The following is a 17,570-nucleotide window of genomic DNA, read 5'->3' on the forward strand; positions in this document are numbered from 1 at the left end:
TGTTGAGGAGCCAGATTGGCAAGTAGCTGGGGTGTGGGAGGAGAACTGAGATGGCTGAACTAAGGGACTGGGACCAAGAATCAAGGGAGGGAGGAGACTGGGTGGGGAAAGGAGCTGGAGAGAGGGTGGTGCGTGGACTGAGACTGGATGAGAAGTTTGGGGATGGAGACTAGGACTAGGAACCAGTGGGATGGAGGGGAGAGACAGATCGGATGAGGAGCTGGAATGCGGAAACTGGGACTGGCTGGGTAAGAAGACTGGGAATGGGTGGGTGGGGGGAAGTGGGAGAGACTTGAAGTGGGGTGGAGATTGGGGTAAGAAGACATAAGAGTTGAGACTGGGACTGACTAAGCAAGGAAAATGGGACTGGGATGAAGAGCCGGGGAGGGGAAGAGACAGGATTGGGACAGGTTGGAGAAGATGGGACAGAAGAGGTCAAGCATGGGGGGAACAGTCAGAAGAGTCTGTGCCCACTAGACACACTTCCCCCCAGAGCCTGGAATGGAACCCAAGCTTCCTGAGTGTCACCATTTCTTTTCTGTCAGAAAATATCTGTGAAACCCCTGGCAAGGCACCTCATTCCCTCTTGCCAATCCACATATAGGATGGCCACCTACTATTGCTATCAGTTATTCTGTTAGCTCAAGTGACAGAAGTCTGTGTGGTGGATCTAAAGTTGCCAATCCTTCTGAGGACCTATGTGAGTGTTGGTAGATGCCACATGATAGTATTTGTTTTTTCAGTTTGCTTTTTTAAAAACGTAGGAAATTACAAAAAGCTACCTTTTTTGTTGAGGTTGCAAAGCCAAGCACGCAAGTTAGAAAAAGCCAGAATTAAGTTTGTCTTTGCATTATTTGGACAGTGTGTGCAGGTGCATAATGGTACGACTTTAAATGCATTATCACATTTTTAGCACAAACAAGCTCGGGTCCTACAGAGAGCAACTTTCACCACACATACCTCATGTGTGATCATATAGTTAGACTGTATAATAATGCTCAAGGGAGTTGAATTAAGTTTGCACAATCTTAATTCTGGTATTTCCTAACCTTTGAATGCTCTTTCAATAAAGTTATTCTAACATACTTTATATAAGAAGTGCCAAATATCCCAATCTTCTCCTGAAGCGATCATTAATTTTCTAATACGTTTATAGGTCTTGAGGAGAGTTTTGAAGGATAAGATGCTAATGACTTTTCTATTCAAACAGCCAAAGTTCTCTGGGACATAGTTCCAGGCACAAAGCACAGTTTGGAAGGAGATACTGAGGTAGGATTTTGTGAGAAGCAGACAAGGCAGGGTGGGGGGCAATGCAATAAGAGAGGAGAAGAAATGAAGACGAGCAGAGAGCTGTGAAGGGAATTGCAGGTGAGAACAAAAGAAGTTTGAATTTGACATGGTGATGCAGTCAACTTAGGGATTCAAACAGGGGTCATTTGACCAGCAATTTGTGTGGGCTGGATAGGGAGATGTGGGTGATAGGGAGCCCAGAGAAAAGAAGCTGATACAAAAAAGATAAAATGTGATGAGGGGCTGGGTGAGTTTTGGCTGTTTGAGCAGAAAAGATGTATAGATCTTAGACAAGTCTTGGAGGATGATATGGCAAAATTTGGGCACAGCCTGGATATGCAAGGCAAAAGAGGAGTCAACAAAAATGATCCCCAGGTTAGAGGATTGAGAATGGTGGGGTTATCAAGCCTGACAGAGAATGTGGGTAGTGGAGAGTGTTTGTGAGGAAAGATGTTAAGTACAAGTTTGACTGCAAGACTTCCAGAAAGAGGAGATGTCAAAGCGAGGCTAGCATATGGGATTGGATGGAGAAAGATACTTTAGGAGTGGAGAGGTCAATCTGTGAGTCATAGTGTAAAGATGGCAGTTAAAAATTCTGTTAGCAGATTAGATCCCCCAAATGTATGGATGTAAAGGGAGAAGAGAGAGGAGGCAAAGGCCAGAGCCTCTGAAAGCCACCAGGCAGAGGAGAGGAATAAAACTCGTCGGCTACGTTGTCCAAGAAATGACTCTTTCTTTATTTCTCACTATACGCTAATTATTGTTTTCCGTAATGGGGAAAAAAAAGGGGTAGCACTTGCAAAGTTTGGTAGGCTTAAAAGTCATCTATTTACAAAGACCATGTAATATTTTGTTTCTCCCTCAAACCACATCTGTTCTTTGTTTTCCTAAGTAACTAAATATCAGATGACTATGTATGGTCAATTGCAGGATCGGGGCCTTAGACTGTATATGCTTTGAGGAGGCCCCCCCTCCCTCTGAATGTGTGTACACTGCCTAACACAGTGGGACTCTGATCTCAGTTGGGGTCTCTGGGTACTACTGTAATGCAAATAATGATGATAATATATTTTGGACAACGTTTACATCAAACGTAAGTTCTCCCCTTTGTTTTCCTTCTCCAGTTAATGTTGGGGAGAGGGGGTTGTATTGTTTTTGTGTGAAGGGAGGGTTGTCTTTGTGGTTGGCTTTTATTAAGGTTAATTTTGAGATCTCTAGTTTAATGAGAGAATATTTTCTCTTTACCTGTTTGGGATAATGAAAGAATATGTTCTGATTCAGGGTGAAAGTTATTTCCTCATGTGAAAAATGTCAAAAGTTAGACACTTTGCAAAGTGAAATGAATTAAAGGCAGTTACATTTCTGAGTTGGAAATTGATGTTTGCTAGTTTTTAATATATATTTATCTAAACTCCCTTCTAATCCCATTCTCTTCCAGCAGATGTAGCTATAAACCAAATAGATTTTAAAAAATAGAAATTGATTTCAAATATTTATTTTAAAAAGTTAGATTAAATCAATAGTAGAGTGGTCAGCCTTAAATTGCCATTTGCCTTTGTTAACTAAATAACTTTACTTCTGTATTTGTAGCATTTTAGGTATTTCCTATATAATAAATATACAGTCATACTGAAATAATAAGGTATATGTACCTATTTATCTAATGCAAAATTTGGCAGCAGGATGACCCTGTATGCATTGTAAAATATGGAAAGTCAGAATAACAAGTTAGGTAGATTCAGCATCTCTTATTCACCACAACTAGGGCTTTGTCATATTATTGTAATTTAATTATTCAAAACCAGAAGTACATATTTAAAATTTAGGACTATTTATTGAGGCTCACATTACTGGAGAAATGATGGGAAATACATTCATTTTTATGAACAGTGCATTGCATTTGGAATAGAATTGTTTGCACATCTCTCCTTTTAATTTAATTTAAGGTCAGGTTCTGCCTCCATTACGTACATTGAGTATTAAAGTCAATGGGAGCATTCGAGTAATAAACTACCAATACTACTCAGCTAATTAATATGAATTAATTCTGTGGCCTGTTATGTACAAAAGAACAGGTCTGTTGAGTCTCTGTTCCCTTCTGGCCTTAAAATCTCTGAAACTGCATATAAGGGTGGCAGAATCTGGTTTTTAATTGTTAAGTGTCTCTATTATAGGCTTGGAAAAACAGGAAATATATGTACATTCAAGGGAAGAATTTATTAAATGAATATTTTCAATGCTTTGAGAGTTTTCTTCTTTCTTTGCATATAATCAGAGACTTTCCCCTGCCCACCGCTTCCATTTTTATGTATAAGCTGAAGGCCTCTTGTTTGTCTGAGACAACAGTTCATATAAAACAAGATCAATCAGAGTGGAGTTTGCTGGTTTTCACACACTTCTTGGTTCTTGAACCACAATCTTCCCCTTTATGATCAGATTTTTGATCCTTCTCTCTAGTTGTGCCTGAGACACATTTTCGGTAACTCAGCTGTGCTCCCTCATTGACTCATGCTAACTATCCTTTTTATTTTATTTTTTACTTGTCCCTCACAAGAATCCCTGTTGCTTTGGATAACTTTGTGTTATCCACTTCTCTTTTATGAAAGTACATTCCAGAAAAATTATATGCTCCTTGAAAATGTTGGTTTTTATCATCCAGAAATCCTGGGTGAAATCCTGGCCTCACTGAAGTCATTGGCAGTTTTGCCATTCAGTTGAGTGGAGCTAGGAAATCATTCATTATATTTCAAGAGTTCAGGTTTTTTAAATATCAGCCTACAAAAATAATTTAGGTGTGCATTGTGTATATATGTGTTTAAAGTATATGAAATTGTACACAGTATCTTGCACATGATTAGAGTTAATATGAGACTTCAGTATCCAAAACCTTCTTAATTTAAATCAGCAGTTCCCAAACAGTGGGTTGCGACCCCAATAGGCATTGTGTTATCAGCAGACAGGGTCGTGGGTCCAACAGACCAGATTCGTTGTGTGAGAGGGTGCTATCTGCCCCAAACGTTTCCAGACCTGCTCCAAAAATGCCATGGCAGGAGGTTGACGTTTTGACGTACAAAATGGCGGCCTCCTCACATCGTGGCCTCGTGGATACAGTGCATGTGAGGTCATGTTGTGTAGAGGCTACCATTTTTGTAAAATGGCTGCCTCCTGGCATAGTATTTGTGGAGCAGGTCTGGACATGTTGGCTGTGAAAAGATCCTTTTCAGTAGGCAGCAGCTTTATCAACAAAGCATCCTCTCTGCCTGAGCTGGTAGGAGCCTGTGCTAGCCTTTTCTGAGATGGGAATCTGCAGTTGATTGTAAGTACCTTAAGGCAGAGCCCATATTTTCTTTTTATGCCACCCTGAGTACACTATTGGCACTCGATAAAGAATCATTGTAACTCATTGTGTGTCTGCTGCAAGTTCCTGGCTGACAATGAAATTATTCAGCCTCCCACACAGGTGATGATGACTAAGCATCTCAGCCAGATGGAGGAAAGTTTGCATCCTTTTTCCCCCAACTTGGACATGACAAAGTATGATTCGGTACAAAACCACTTTCACTGCAAGCCTGATGCCATGGATTTGCCAGCAGCTGAAATCAAATAGCTCATTGAAATTTCCTGCAGTGGATTCTTTTGAGGAACTTATCCCCAACTTTCTCTCCTGGAGTTCTGATTCCCTACCAAGTGTGAATATTCTGAAACTGATGGTGCCATTCGCGAGCACATATTTTTGTGAAGCTGGATTCGGCTCACTTGTGTCCATCAAGTCTCAGTATTGATCTTCTGTTGATGTTACATCATAGATTAAATGTGAAATTTCTATCACGCCACTGGACTTGGAGAAGCTGTGCTGCAACACGCAAGTCTATGTGTCACATTAGAGCATTAAATAATGTACTTGATGTGTAAATTCCTTGAATTCCTTGGTTGCTGTCTTGCATTGTTGCTGTCTGGGGTCACAGCAAACATTGTCTCAAAATGGGGTCATGCAGGCAAAAAGTTTGGGAACTCTGATTTAAAGTGAGGTCACTGAACACTATTTTCTAATATCTTACGGAAAGCTGCTAAACAGGCTTCTCCAACTTTTGATTGCTAAACTTGGCTAGACTGCACAAGTTTCCTATGGTTCATTCTGATATGTATTTGACTCCTTGGGATTCAGAAGGGGATGGAGTCTTGATTTACAAATGTTTCCAGGGACCAGAAATTATTCTTGGTTTTAGGGGAGTGTGGAGTTCAGAGTTAGTGTGGTTACAGAAGTTTGAGTGACAGCTGCTTGCCTTGAAAAATAGCGTGCATGCCACCGTACTACTCCAGTTTTATGCAAAAATAATTCCACTGAAATCAGTGGAATTATACTGGCATAAAACAGGACAAACATAGTAATCAGCCTCAGCTTTCTTGTTTGTCACTTACACCCATTTGGTATGAAGGAGAAATTAATTTCTCACAGTAGTGGGAGACTGTGAAACTAAAGGTTAGTATTTTTGGCAATAACTGGTTAACATTTTCATTTAGGATAACAGATATGCCCCTTGCCGCTCATTCTGAATTACTGTCTAGAGAAGAAAGGAATATCTTCTGTTTGAAAATCCACATGAATCAGAGCAACTTACTGGCAAGCATCAGTTGAAATCAATTGGACTGCTCACGTGCTTAAAGTTAAGCACTTTTAGGTGTTTTTTTCTGGATGAGTCTAGAGTGCCGAGCACTTTGCAGGATCAAACCCTCTTTAAGTAGTTCAGTTTGTAAGAACAATCAGAATTAGTTTTTCTTCAGGTTAAGCCTGGGAAACTTCATACAGACTACATGAGAAAAAATGTCAATAGCCCCTTTGTTTAATTAAACTAATTATGTTGAGGTAGACTGAGATGCATCTTGCACATTTGCTGTGTGTTACAGGTGATATTCTTGGTGCTCTAGCTAATGTCTCTGGACGTAAACATCCATCAACAACTCAGGCCAAACAGCTGAAGATGTGCCTTCCCATGATGCCGGTGGTTCTTCACCTTGTGGCATCCCAGGTAATTATTTTTTTAATTAGAAAACAATATAACCCACCGTATGCTCCTTAAATGCACTTTATGTTGATTGTAATTGGACTAGGCCAAATTCTGTCTTCTTTACATGAAGTCAGCTTAACTGAAGTCAGTGGGATTTCCCATTGACAGAATGAAGATCCCTATTTGTGAAGTTATGTTTAGACAATTCTAATGATAAAAGCAAAATAAATGTTCTGCTTTTTTAAACACACTGTAAAATATGCTACATTTATCATGTTTTTTAATTATTTAATCTTATGCCAAAACTCTGCTCAAATAGGTATTCCGTCCCCAGATTGTAACCGAGGAGTTTCTTTTTAACTATGGAACTTTGCTTGTAAGTAACAAGTTGAATTATACTAACATTTTGTATATCAAGAATGTGTATACTTCTGGGAATTAATCTTATACAATATATAGGATAGTTAAAATAAAAGTGGGGTTGTCTTTTTTTGATGTAACTTTTTTATTTTGACTATATTAAATTTGAGTTCTTAGCAGAAAATTTATTGTCTTCCAATAGTATATTTGCTTAAAAGACAAAAACCTAATACAATGTCTTTCTCCATGGAAATCATATTTAAGATCAAAAGTCATGAAGGTCATTCAAATAATGAAAAAGATAATTTAGAAGCTTCATATAACTGAGTGTACTGCTCTGCATACTGTATAATTTCTGATAAATGCATAATTTGCTAAGTGCTATGAAAGATAAACTATAATACCCTGTTTCAGTTCAGTCATATTTAATAAGACACATGCTTTTTCTAGTTTAAGGATATGACCCACATGAATTATGTTATCTTTTTCTCCTTGCCAGTACATTTGCACTATATTTAGTTGATGAAATGCTGAGCAGCATAAACTAGAGAGCTAAGACATTTGTCATGTTCAGCATCTGCTGTCTAGCTTTGACATGAACAATAAAAACTGTACTGGATTTCAAATATGCCATACAGCACTGTAGTTAAAATGAAGTAGTACTTCTGAATTGTATTTTTAGTTTCTAGTATAAAAGTGATAGCCACTATCAAATGAGAAAAGCGTATTTTAAAAGTTGCACTTCATGATCAAACAAAATATTTTGAAGGACACGTTTTCAACAAAGTGTTTAAATTAGTGATTTATTCCCATGGTAGATTGCAAAAGCTCTCACTGTAGACTGGTTAGATTACGGTTTCATTTTTTCTTGTTCCTTAGAGATTGATGTAGCCGCACCTGTCTGTGGTTGAAAAGATAGTGTTCATAAAGACTGTTTTTTAGAATGATGAGCATTAGAATTAAGAAAAAATAATCCAAATTTTAAAAGTGAAGCTGCATAGTCGTTTTTTTTTCTCTTGAACTTTTTGTAAGTGAATTTAATTTTTATGAAAGGTGCTGGATTGACCTTTGTAGATATCAAAGTCCTCTGTTTTATCCACAGATCAATTACAGCTCATGCAACTGTAGTGCAAGTTTCCTCACTACTGTCCTGCCAACTTGCCTCAAGTGTGTAAGAGAGATATCAATTTTAGTTCACTTTCCAAGCTCTTTGGCTTCCCGAATACAGCTAATAAATTGGCCAGCTAGTTTTAGCTGTAGTTTTTGTTTTGCGAAGTGGCCATTTGTTGTCTTTGGAAAAGAACCAATATCTTCCCTTCAAAAATTATTTCACATAGTCACCAAATTCCTGACAGATAATAACAATTTACAGTTACTAACTGGGCTTGATTTGAACCAGCAACTTAAACATGAAAGACTCTTATTTTTCATCAATAAATCTCTGAGCTACAAAGTTTAAAGTAATGCTTCCAGATCCCAAATAATTAACCAAATAGAATTTATTTATATGTAAACTTAAAATATATGTTGTTATAGTTAAAGCCAAATTTTGAAATATCAGATCATCCTTCACTTACCTATGAAATCTTGAATTCAGAATTATTTGTATCCCCTGCTATGGCTCATATAATCTTAAATGCCATAAATAATGCAGACCTAATCCGGCAAGAAGCTGGGCACTCTCAATTCTCCTTGATTCCACTTCACAACTACATCCTCAAAGAAAAGGTGGTGAGAAGGATGAAAGATTTTATCAAATTCTTTGTTAGCCCAAACTGGTTCTCTCTAGTCAATATTTTATCTTTATGGTGAACTGATGAAACCATATATGAAGGTTTGCATTGGTCATCCCTTTTGGCTTCTTTAAATACAATTTCTATAGTGATTGATGAAAGAATTCTTTGTAAAATTTGTTCTTAAACTTCTGTTTATATTAGTTGAGGATCTGGTGATGATGCATGGAAGAATTTGCATATGTTTGGCAAAATAATTCCTCATGGAACTCTCTCAAGAAATCATTAGGACCATATTGTCTCTGTCCCTTTTGTGTGTGTTGGAATAGTAAGAAGGTGAAGTTTAAAGAAGCTGCCGCCACCTTCTTCAATTAGTGTCCCTATGGGTGCTCCACCCTAGTTGTGCTTGTGCCACAGGCGTCTCCGATCAGTTTAGGAATCAGTGCCCGTTTGGCCTACGCTTGCACTCTTCCATCTCATGCCCCGCAACACCGTTATATAGCGCTGTGTGGGCAAACTGCCCTCAGTTCCTTCTCAACTGTCTCAGCAGCATCCAAATTGAAATTACCTCACTTGTATTTTTTTTCCTCTTGTTTGAAATAATTAGTTCATAGTTTCCATTAGTTCTAGTACTCCCTTTTCCTTTTCTTTAGGAGTTTATAATTTTTTTTATTAGAATAGCATCCACAATTATTTTTTTTCTTGGTTGTTCCCTCTAGGGAAGTGGAACCTGAAAAGGGTATTTCTGGCTCCCCTGGGTTTAAACATTGCCTTTCCTGTCAAGAGTGTATCCCAGTCCATGATGAACATTCATCCTGTATACGCTGTCTCGGGGAGTTACATGTCCCTCAAAAGTGTTATTTCTGCCTGAAATTAAAGTAAAGGGCCAGAAAGAACCATGAACTAAAACTGTGTCTGTTTATGATGGAGAGTTCTGACCGCAGCCCCAGGACCCTCCCTGTACAGTGGTCTTTGAGAAGGCCTACTCCATCAACTTCTTTGGCATGACATTTCCCCATGGCTTTGAAGAGGAAATCCCTGGATTCCTCTCAAAAAGCCTCCAGAAAGCAGACTTCATGTTCCTTGGGTAAAGAATCTACCACGAAGAGATGATCCCCGGCCAGGTCGAACACCTTGGCACCCACCAATCTCCAGCTTGGTACCTAGGAAGCTGCAAGTGCCTCAGGTATTGTCATCACCAGAAAGCCTAAGGACTCGAAGAGTTTGGGATCCGGAAGTTTGGTACTGCCGGGTGAATGGAGTGGTGGAGAGAAAACAGCTCTAAAATCGGTACCAACAGAGTCGCCTAGGGCCTCGGTACGTAGTACTTTAGCGCTGTAGAAGGCCAGACCAATACCTACTGGTCATTCATCAGAGTGTAAGAGACCTCCAGTACCATCAGCACCTTCTACATCAGTTGCTTCTGCTCATCTTACCTCAGCAGTACTGCCCACCATCCCGGTACCACAGGAATTTTGCTTTTCTAGGGTCGTGGTGGTTTCAGAAATGCCCGAGTCTCTCCTGCTCGGCATCAACATGTTCCCAGTACTGACCACCTCTCGCTCTCTGGACAGACACACAGTACTGACAGAGTCTACCATAGCTTTCATAACTGCTCCACCTCTGCCAAGTGATGAAGAGGATGACAATGATGATGATTTCTCATCAATTTCTCTCATTTCTGTCTAAGGCTTTCCTTTCCACTATCAGGGAGCTTTCCACCCCTGCAGAACCAGCTTACTGTCTTAAGAGATACAGCTCACCCAGTTGGTTTGGATGCCCATATCCATGTCTTTTGCACCACATCGGTGGCCTTACAAGAACAAGTGCTTGGAAGCACCAGAAGAACAGCTTCCCACAAGGCTCAGTATTATCTCCGACATTGTTCAACTTTTATTCGAATAACCTACCATATACCAGATCTCGTGAGTTTTATGCAGATGACATATGCCTCGGCACTCAGTTATACTCCTTTGACATACTTGAGTGTTTTGAATGCATGTATGGTGACCGATTGTTGTTGTTGCCTGATACCAAGTGTGTTGGGTGTCTTCCACTTAGATCATGCACAAGCAGGCCGCGAGCTGAATATAGTTCTCAATGTTTAGTGAATAAAGCATGATTCATATCCGGTCTATGTGGGCATCATGTTGAATAGAACTCTCACATTGTGACCATCTTACAAAAGCAGCAACTAAGGTTGAAACGCGCAACAATTTGCTTGGAAAACTGGCCGGAACGACTTGGGGGTGCCAATATCCAAATGCTGCGCACTTCAGCCTTGGCACTCTGTTATTCAGCTGCAGAGTACTGCACTCCAGCGTAGGCTTGCTTGTCTCACACAAGAATGAGCGATGTACAACTTAATTCCACCATGCGTATTATTTCAGGCACATTTAAATCTACTCCTCTACCTTGGTTACTGGTTCTCTGCACTATTGTTCCACCCAGTGTACACAGAGAGGAAAGGGTAACAAAGCTCATGGTGAAATTGTGTGATATGCCACATCTACCATTAATTAAAGGCTTGTTTAATCCACCACATGGTCGTCTGGCCTCACGGTGCTCTTTGTGGATAAGTTTACCAGCTGAGGGATTTACAGGAGAGGACATGTGGCAAGCTTCATGGTCCACAGAGAAAGTGACAAATAATTATCTTGTCTCAGACCCGACTCAGCATCAACCTGGGTTTGATTTACCGTGAAGGCAATGGAGCCTTCTCAACCGGTTTCATATTGGACATGGAATTTGTGCTGCAGTAGGATTTTGTTGGCATTTTAGAGACAGTCCACTATGTCCAATATGGGCAGCCACAAACCATGACACATGGTTGAGGAAAGCAAAGTGACTCAAATTCCTGGAGATCTTTGTGCCTTGAACATGGTTAAGAATGCTGTGGCTTGGCTTAACCAGTCATATTGCATACACCAAATAAATGACTGGTCTTACTGGGACCCCTGGGTGGCTTATTGCCAGCAATTCTCGAGGGCCCCTAGTGTTTCTCACCAGGAGGAGAGAAGGCATTCCTCTCCAGATTCTCTCTAGAGCTTTTTATCTACAAAAGGAGACCTTTGAGGAATAGGAAGCAAGATTACACAAGGAGATTATATCTGTGACCAACATCTCTTCATCCTCTCCTAATAAAGCCATTATGCCTCCTCCACCAACTTCGGCGCACAATTTCAAACAATTTCAAGACTTTATCAAAAGGCTAGCGGATTCCTTCAAAATTCTGCTAGAAGAGGTTAAGGAGTTGCAACACATGCTACTTGACATCCTGCACACCACCTCATCTCTCCATATTGCGTTATCGATTAGCAAGGCCCTCCTAAATTCAGTGAAAATAATATGGCATACCTCAGAAACAACACCTCTTACCTGTCAGAGCAGGGGGAAAAATACTACGTTCCCTCCAAGGGCTCAGACTTTTTATTTTCACACCCATCCCCAAACTCCCTTGTTGTCAGTGCTGTAAACATACACGATAGATAACACCATGCTAAATGGATGCCATATGATGAGGATTTTAAATGTCTTGATTTATTTGGGCAAAAACCATATTTATTAGCTACTCTATGATTAGGATAGCCAATTACCAAGCTGTCATGGCAAAGTATAATATATTAATTACTCCAAACTCAATGCCTTTATTGACCATCTTCCAACAGACCAGAGGGAGCAATTTCAGATGATCATTGCTGACGGCCAACTCCTTGCAAGTACATCTCTGCAGGCCTCTCTAGCCACTGCTGACACAGCCACTCATTCCATCTCCACAGTGGTGGCCATGAAGAGGGCTTCCTGGCTTCAGCTATCTGGCTTTTCAAAGGAAATCCAGCATAAGGTGGAGGTCCTTCCGTTTGAAGGATCTAAGTTGTTCACCAAGAAAATTAATGAATCCCTCCACATATCAAAAGATTCTAGAGCCACCTTGTGCTTGTTGGGAATTTACTTACCTGCACACAAAAGAAGATTCAATGAATCCCAGATGGCGCAGAGATCATTGCCTACTCAATATATCCCCCCCGCCCCCTCCCGCGGCCTTATGAAACCCAGCACAAGAGATTGCAGAAAAATACACAAGCATTCACTTCATAACCCTCTATATCTAAACATCAATTTTGGTAGGTTGGTCAAGAGCCCGAATTACCATATCCATCCTTATCTGTTCTAACAATCTGCACGTCTCCCTCCCTTCGGCAACCACCTTGCTCTTTTTCGTCAAAACTGGGAGCACATAGCTACGGACAAGTGGGTGTTGGAGATAATTTCTACAGGATATTCTATCCATTTTACCTCCTTCCCTTTTCAGGCACCCTTCTCATGAGCACCTTTTGCGACCAAAAATCGACTCACTCTTGAACCTGGATGCTATAGAACCAGTTCCCAAACAACACAGAGGGAGAAAAATCTACTCCAAGTACTTTCTGGTACTGAAAAAGAATGGCAGTTGGAGACCTATTCTAGATCTAAGATCACTCAACAGATTTGTGAAGGTTCAGCGGTTCAAAATGGTAATTCTCACAGCAATAATTCCATTTTTGGACCAAGGGGACTGGTTCTCAGCTCTCGACTTGCAGGTTGCTTACTTCCATATTGTGATCCAGCCATCCCACAGAAGGTTTCTCTGATTTACTCTGTGTTAGGATCACTTTTAATACAATATGCTCCCATTTGACCTATCTTCTGCACCCAGGGTGTTCTCAAAGGTCCTTTCTGTGGTACAGTACATTCTGTGGTACAGTACATCTTCTCAAACAAGGAATTCTGATCTTTCCATGCTTAGACAATTACCTACTCATATCACGCTTCTTCAGCGAGGGTTTGATGGTCACACAAAAAGTCATGGCCCTATTTCTCTGACTGGGACTACAATTAAATATCCAAAAGTCCACATTAACTACAGTACAACATCTGGAGTTCATAGGAGCCTTCTTCAATGCAGTAGAAGCCAAAACATTTCTCCCTTCGCACAGATTCAACACTCTGATCAGTTTAGTCTTAACAGTCCGGGTCAGCCGTCAGACCATCTCCAGCTACTGGGACACATGGTGGTCGGCACTTTTGTAATAAACCATGCAATACTTCACAATGGGACAGAGGTCTCCTGTATGCATTTCCATCTAGAACTAAAAAGGTCAGGATTATCTCTAAGCTCCATCAAGGTGCACTTTGTCACTGTCACAGCCTTCCCTCATCAGATAGAGCGTTATTCTGTTTTCACTCATCCCACAACCAGAGGGTTTCTCAAAGGTCTGGGTAATCTCTTTTCACAAATCAGATGCCCCACACTGACATGGGACCTCAATTTTGTCTTCAGGTGTCTAACCAGATTTTCCTTTGAACCCATGGCCACTGCTCCCTTCAACACCTCTCTATGAAAACTGAATTTCTAGTGGTATTATGTCTGCCTGAAGAGTAGGAGAGAGTGGGGGCTCTAATGGCATACCCCCTCTTTACAGTCTTTTTTTAAAGGCAAAGTCACATTATGACCGCATCCCAAGTTCCTACTGAAAATATGTGGACATAAATACTTCCACATAAACCAACTTATCCACCTCCCAGTTTTCTTTCTGAAACTGCACCAAGAAAAAAGAGATGCAACATTGCACACACTCAGTGTAAGGCAAGCACTAGCCTTTTATTTAGATAGGACTACGCCCTTCAGGAAATCTCCCAGACTATTTCTCTCCATTGTGGACAGATCTAAGGGATTCTCAGTCTCCAAACAAAGAGACTCTAGCTGGATATCAAGCTGCATTACCTACTGCTATCCTTGTCACAATCTTCAACATCTTTCTAGAATACAAAATCACTCCACGAGATCCCTCTCCACTTCCATAGCCTTTGTCAAAAATGTTTCTGTTGTAGAAATATGCAGAGCCGTGACTTGGACATCTGCTCAAACATTTGCTGAACATTATGCAGTTACTCATGACTCACCATCTGATGCCATATTTGGCTCCAATGTCTTATCCACAATTCCAGACTCTACACTGAAGCCCCATACCTCCCATAGGAGTAGTGCTGCAGAGACCTAGAATGGAACACCCATAGGGACACTACTTGAAGAGAAGGTTACTCACCCAGTGCAGTAATGTGGTTCTTTGAGGTGTATGTCGTTATGGGTTCTCCTCTACCTGCCCTCCTCCCCTCTGCTTTGGAGTTCTTTCCAGTGAGCTCTGAGTTAGAGAAGGAACTGAGGGCTGTTCACCCATTCAGCACTGTATAGCCCTGATGCAGGGCACAAGATGAAGCAAGCGCATGGGTGGGCTGAACGGACTCTGCTACCTAAAATCTCTGATCTGAGGTGCCAGGGGTGCAAGCATACCTAGAGTGGAGCACCCATTGGGGGAACACATCTTGAAGAACCACAGTTACTGAACAGGGTGAGTAACTTGCTCTTCACACTCTCTCCCATCAGATAGGATAAACCTAGAGCTTCTGCACCTGACCACCTAGTGGCAGAGATTATGGATGGCAAGGATCAAGTTATGTTGACTTTAAAGTAGGAATTTTGGCACTGGACTTGATTTGTCTCCTGTCCCTCTTCAATTAAACATAACATGAGGATGGATAATGATATCCTGGAAATCCATTCAGAACAGACTGATATATACCAATTGGCTCAATTCAGTGAGTGAGAAAGCAGCACAGATTATGGATTTCCCAAAATGGACAGTTTTTAGTTTGTCACAGATAAACAAACAAAACCCTCCCTGTAAAGAAATTAGATGAAAGGTAGATGAAATTAGTTGAAAGTTCGTTTGAAGCTTTCTTCAAATGAACAGGCAGACATAATGATAAGTTCATTTTCTGTGAAAAAAGGAATTTTATTATACCTTGATGTTCATCCAGAATAATTGTTCTTTGAGTATATGTCAGTGTGGATCCAACTCTAGGTACACATGTGCTCTGTGCGTGCTAGATTGAGAGGTTTTTTTAATAGCAGTGTCTGTTAAGGCTGCACATGTGCCGTGTGCCACGTCTTCCATAATTCCTTCTTTGTAGATTTTCACAGACAACACAACAGCCATGCACTACATAAACAAGCAAGAGGGCACCTGCTCTTTTTCCCTTCTGCCTGTAAGTCATCAACTTCTGAAATTGATGCCATCAGAAAAGGCCAACAACAGGATTCAGCAACAAGTTAGCAGGCTTCCTGAGCAAGCAGTCTGTGACCAGCCATGAATGGCCCTTGGCCAGATGCATTACAGAACTAATATTCCATTAGTGGAGATTCCCAACAATAGATTTATCTGCCCCAATGGTAATGCAAAATGTCATAACTTTTGCTCTAGAAGAGACCTGAGTCCAGATTCATTACCAGATGCCTTCCTCCTTCAGGGGAATAGAGGCTTGTTGGTATGCCTTTGCATAATTTCCCCTGATTCTGGTGACTCCTTACTGGCCAACACTGATGTGGCTGACAGATCTACTGCAGATGCCCAGCCTCCAATCCAACTCCCACAGCACCTGGAACTTGTCTCACCGAACTATGGCTAGTTACTCCACCCAGAACCATCATCACTGCACCTCATGTTGTGGCTATTGGATGGCTCAGTAACACAGATAATGGCTTCTCCCTACAGGTCCAGGAAACCCTGTTTCAAAACAAAATGACATCTATTAGATAACGTATTCTTCAAAATGGAAGATTTTTTTGTTACGGGTAGCCCAAAAAATCCAGATCTCATTACCGAAGGTCCTTGACACCCTATGCAGGCTGGTCTTCTGCTCAAATCTAGTAAAGTCAGCCTCTCAGCAATTTTAGCGTGTCACCCATCTTTCTCCTCTCTAGTTGGTCAGGAATTTTGATGAATCATTTTTCCCCCCAAATACTGATTTGTTGAAACCTAAACTGTGAACTAAGGCAAGTTTTGACAAATATCCTGACTCAAATTTCAGGGGGAAAAGTTTTGAAATTGTTGAAATGGGATATTTCAACATATTTTAAATGAAAAGCTTCAGTTTTTCCAGGCAAAACAACTTTTTTTTGTTTTGAAATTTTAGAAATTTGGACTAAACATAGCGGGGCGGGGAGGGTTTGAAATTGAAATAAGCAAGTTTGATTGATCCAAATCAAAATTTTTGAGTAGATATGGGATGGGAAAAAAATTGAAATCTCAAAAATTCTCTCAGGATGGGAAACCTGTTTCCTGCCCTGCCCTAATCTTCTCATGCTATGCTACTGAAACTTCTTAAAGGGCAACTACACCCCCACCAGTCAGAGAACCATTTCCTGCCTGTGACCTCAATATAGTCCTCCTTAGACTCATGGAGTCTCCCTTTGAACCTTTTTCAGAATGCTCCCTACATCACCTCACTGGGAAGGTGAATCTCCTAGTCTCTATCACTCCAGTCAGAAGAGTGAGTGAGCTTCAGGTGTTTATGGCGTAACCTCCCCAAATGACATTCCATAGAGACAAGGTGGTGCTAAGACCTCACCTGAAATTCACCTCTAAAGTGGTCTTATAAATTCATCTGAACTAATCTATCAACTTACATTTCTTCCTGAAACCTCACTTGGGACTGCGAGAAAAGAAATTACACATACTAGATGTAGCCAGGACTCTGTACATTGACAGGAGTAAACCATTCAGACTGTCACTCCTTCTGATGGACACTGCTTATTTAAAAAAAACAATCAATCTCACGTGTATGAATCACGTGTGCACTTACAGAGGGATCCACTTGACAGTATCTCAAGGTACCACAGTTACTTTAAGATAAGTAACCATTCTTCTATGACCTGCTCTGTAATCATTTAAAAACAAAGATATAATGCTGTTGTTGCAGCTAGAAAACTCCTGTATGCATTTCTTAGGTATTAGGGAAAAGGTAATATGTTTTGGATGCACTTTTAACAATGTTATAGAAATACAATTTGTCATTCACATCCACAGGGCAGAAACTGGTAGTTCTATGAAATTATTTGAAAGCTTTTACCATAATACTGTATAGAAATGAGGTGTATAACTTGAAGGTGAGAAAGATGATGCCAAAACATCTTTTGTCTGTGCAATAAAACTCTGACTTGGTAAATATAAGTAATAGTGTATTAAATTCTGCTGAGAATTATTCCTTCTGTCGCAAGTAAGTATCAATAGCACGTCCTTTGCCTCCCCTGTGAAAGATATATACACGCATAAAAGTGAAATCAGACGAGAGGAAATGATTT

At 40.5% G+C, this 17,570-nt stretch overlaps 1 protein-coding gene across 8 annotated transcripts in view; it reads left to right on the forward strand.

Annotated features, from left to right (window-relative positions):
• Positions 1-17,570, forward strand: part of ULK4 (unc-51 like kinase 4) — a 386,015-nt gene that overhangs the window by 138,676 nt on the left and 229,769 nt on the right. For all 8 annotated transcript variants that reach the window (XR_012667172.1, XR_012667171.1, XR_012667173.1 and 5 more), the window contains 2 exons: positions 6,196-6,317; positions 6,616-6,672. Coding sequence is in view for 5 of the 8 variants with exons in the window: in XM_048838838.2 (XP_048694795.2) it covers positions 6,196-6,317; positions 6,616-6,672 (179 nt within the window). In the remaining 3 variants the exon portion in view is untranslated. The remainder of the gene's footprint in view (positions 1-6,195; positions 6,318-6,615; positions 6,673-17,570) is intronic.

The sequence above is a fragment of the Caretta caretta genome, chromosome 2 (genome assembly GCF_965140235.1).
Source record: "Caretta caretta isolate rCarCar2 chromosome 2, rCarCar1.hap1, whole genome shotgun sequence".
In the NCBI taxonomy this organism is placed as follows: domain Eukaryota; kingdom Metazoa; phylum Chordata; order Testudines; family Cheloniidae; genus Caretta; species Caretta caretta.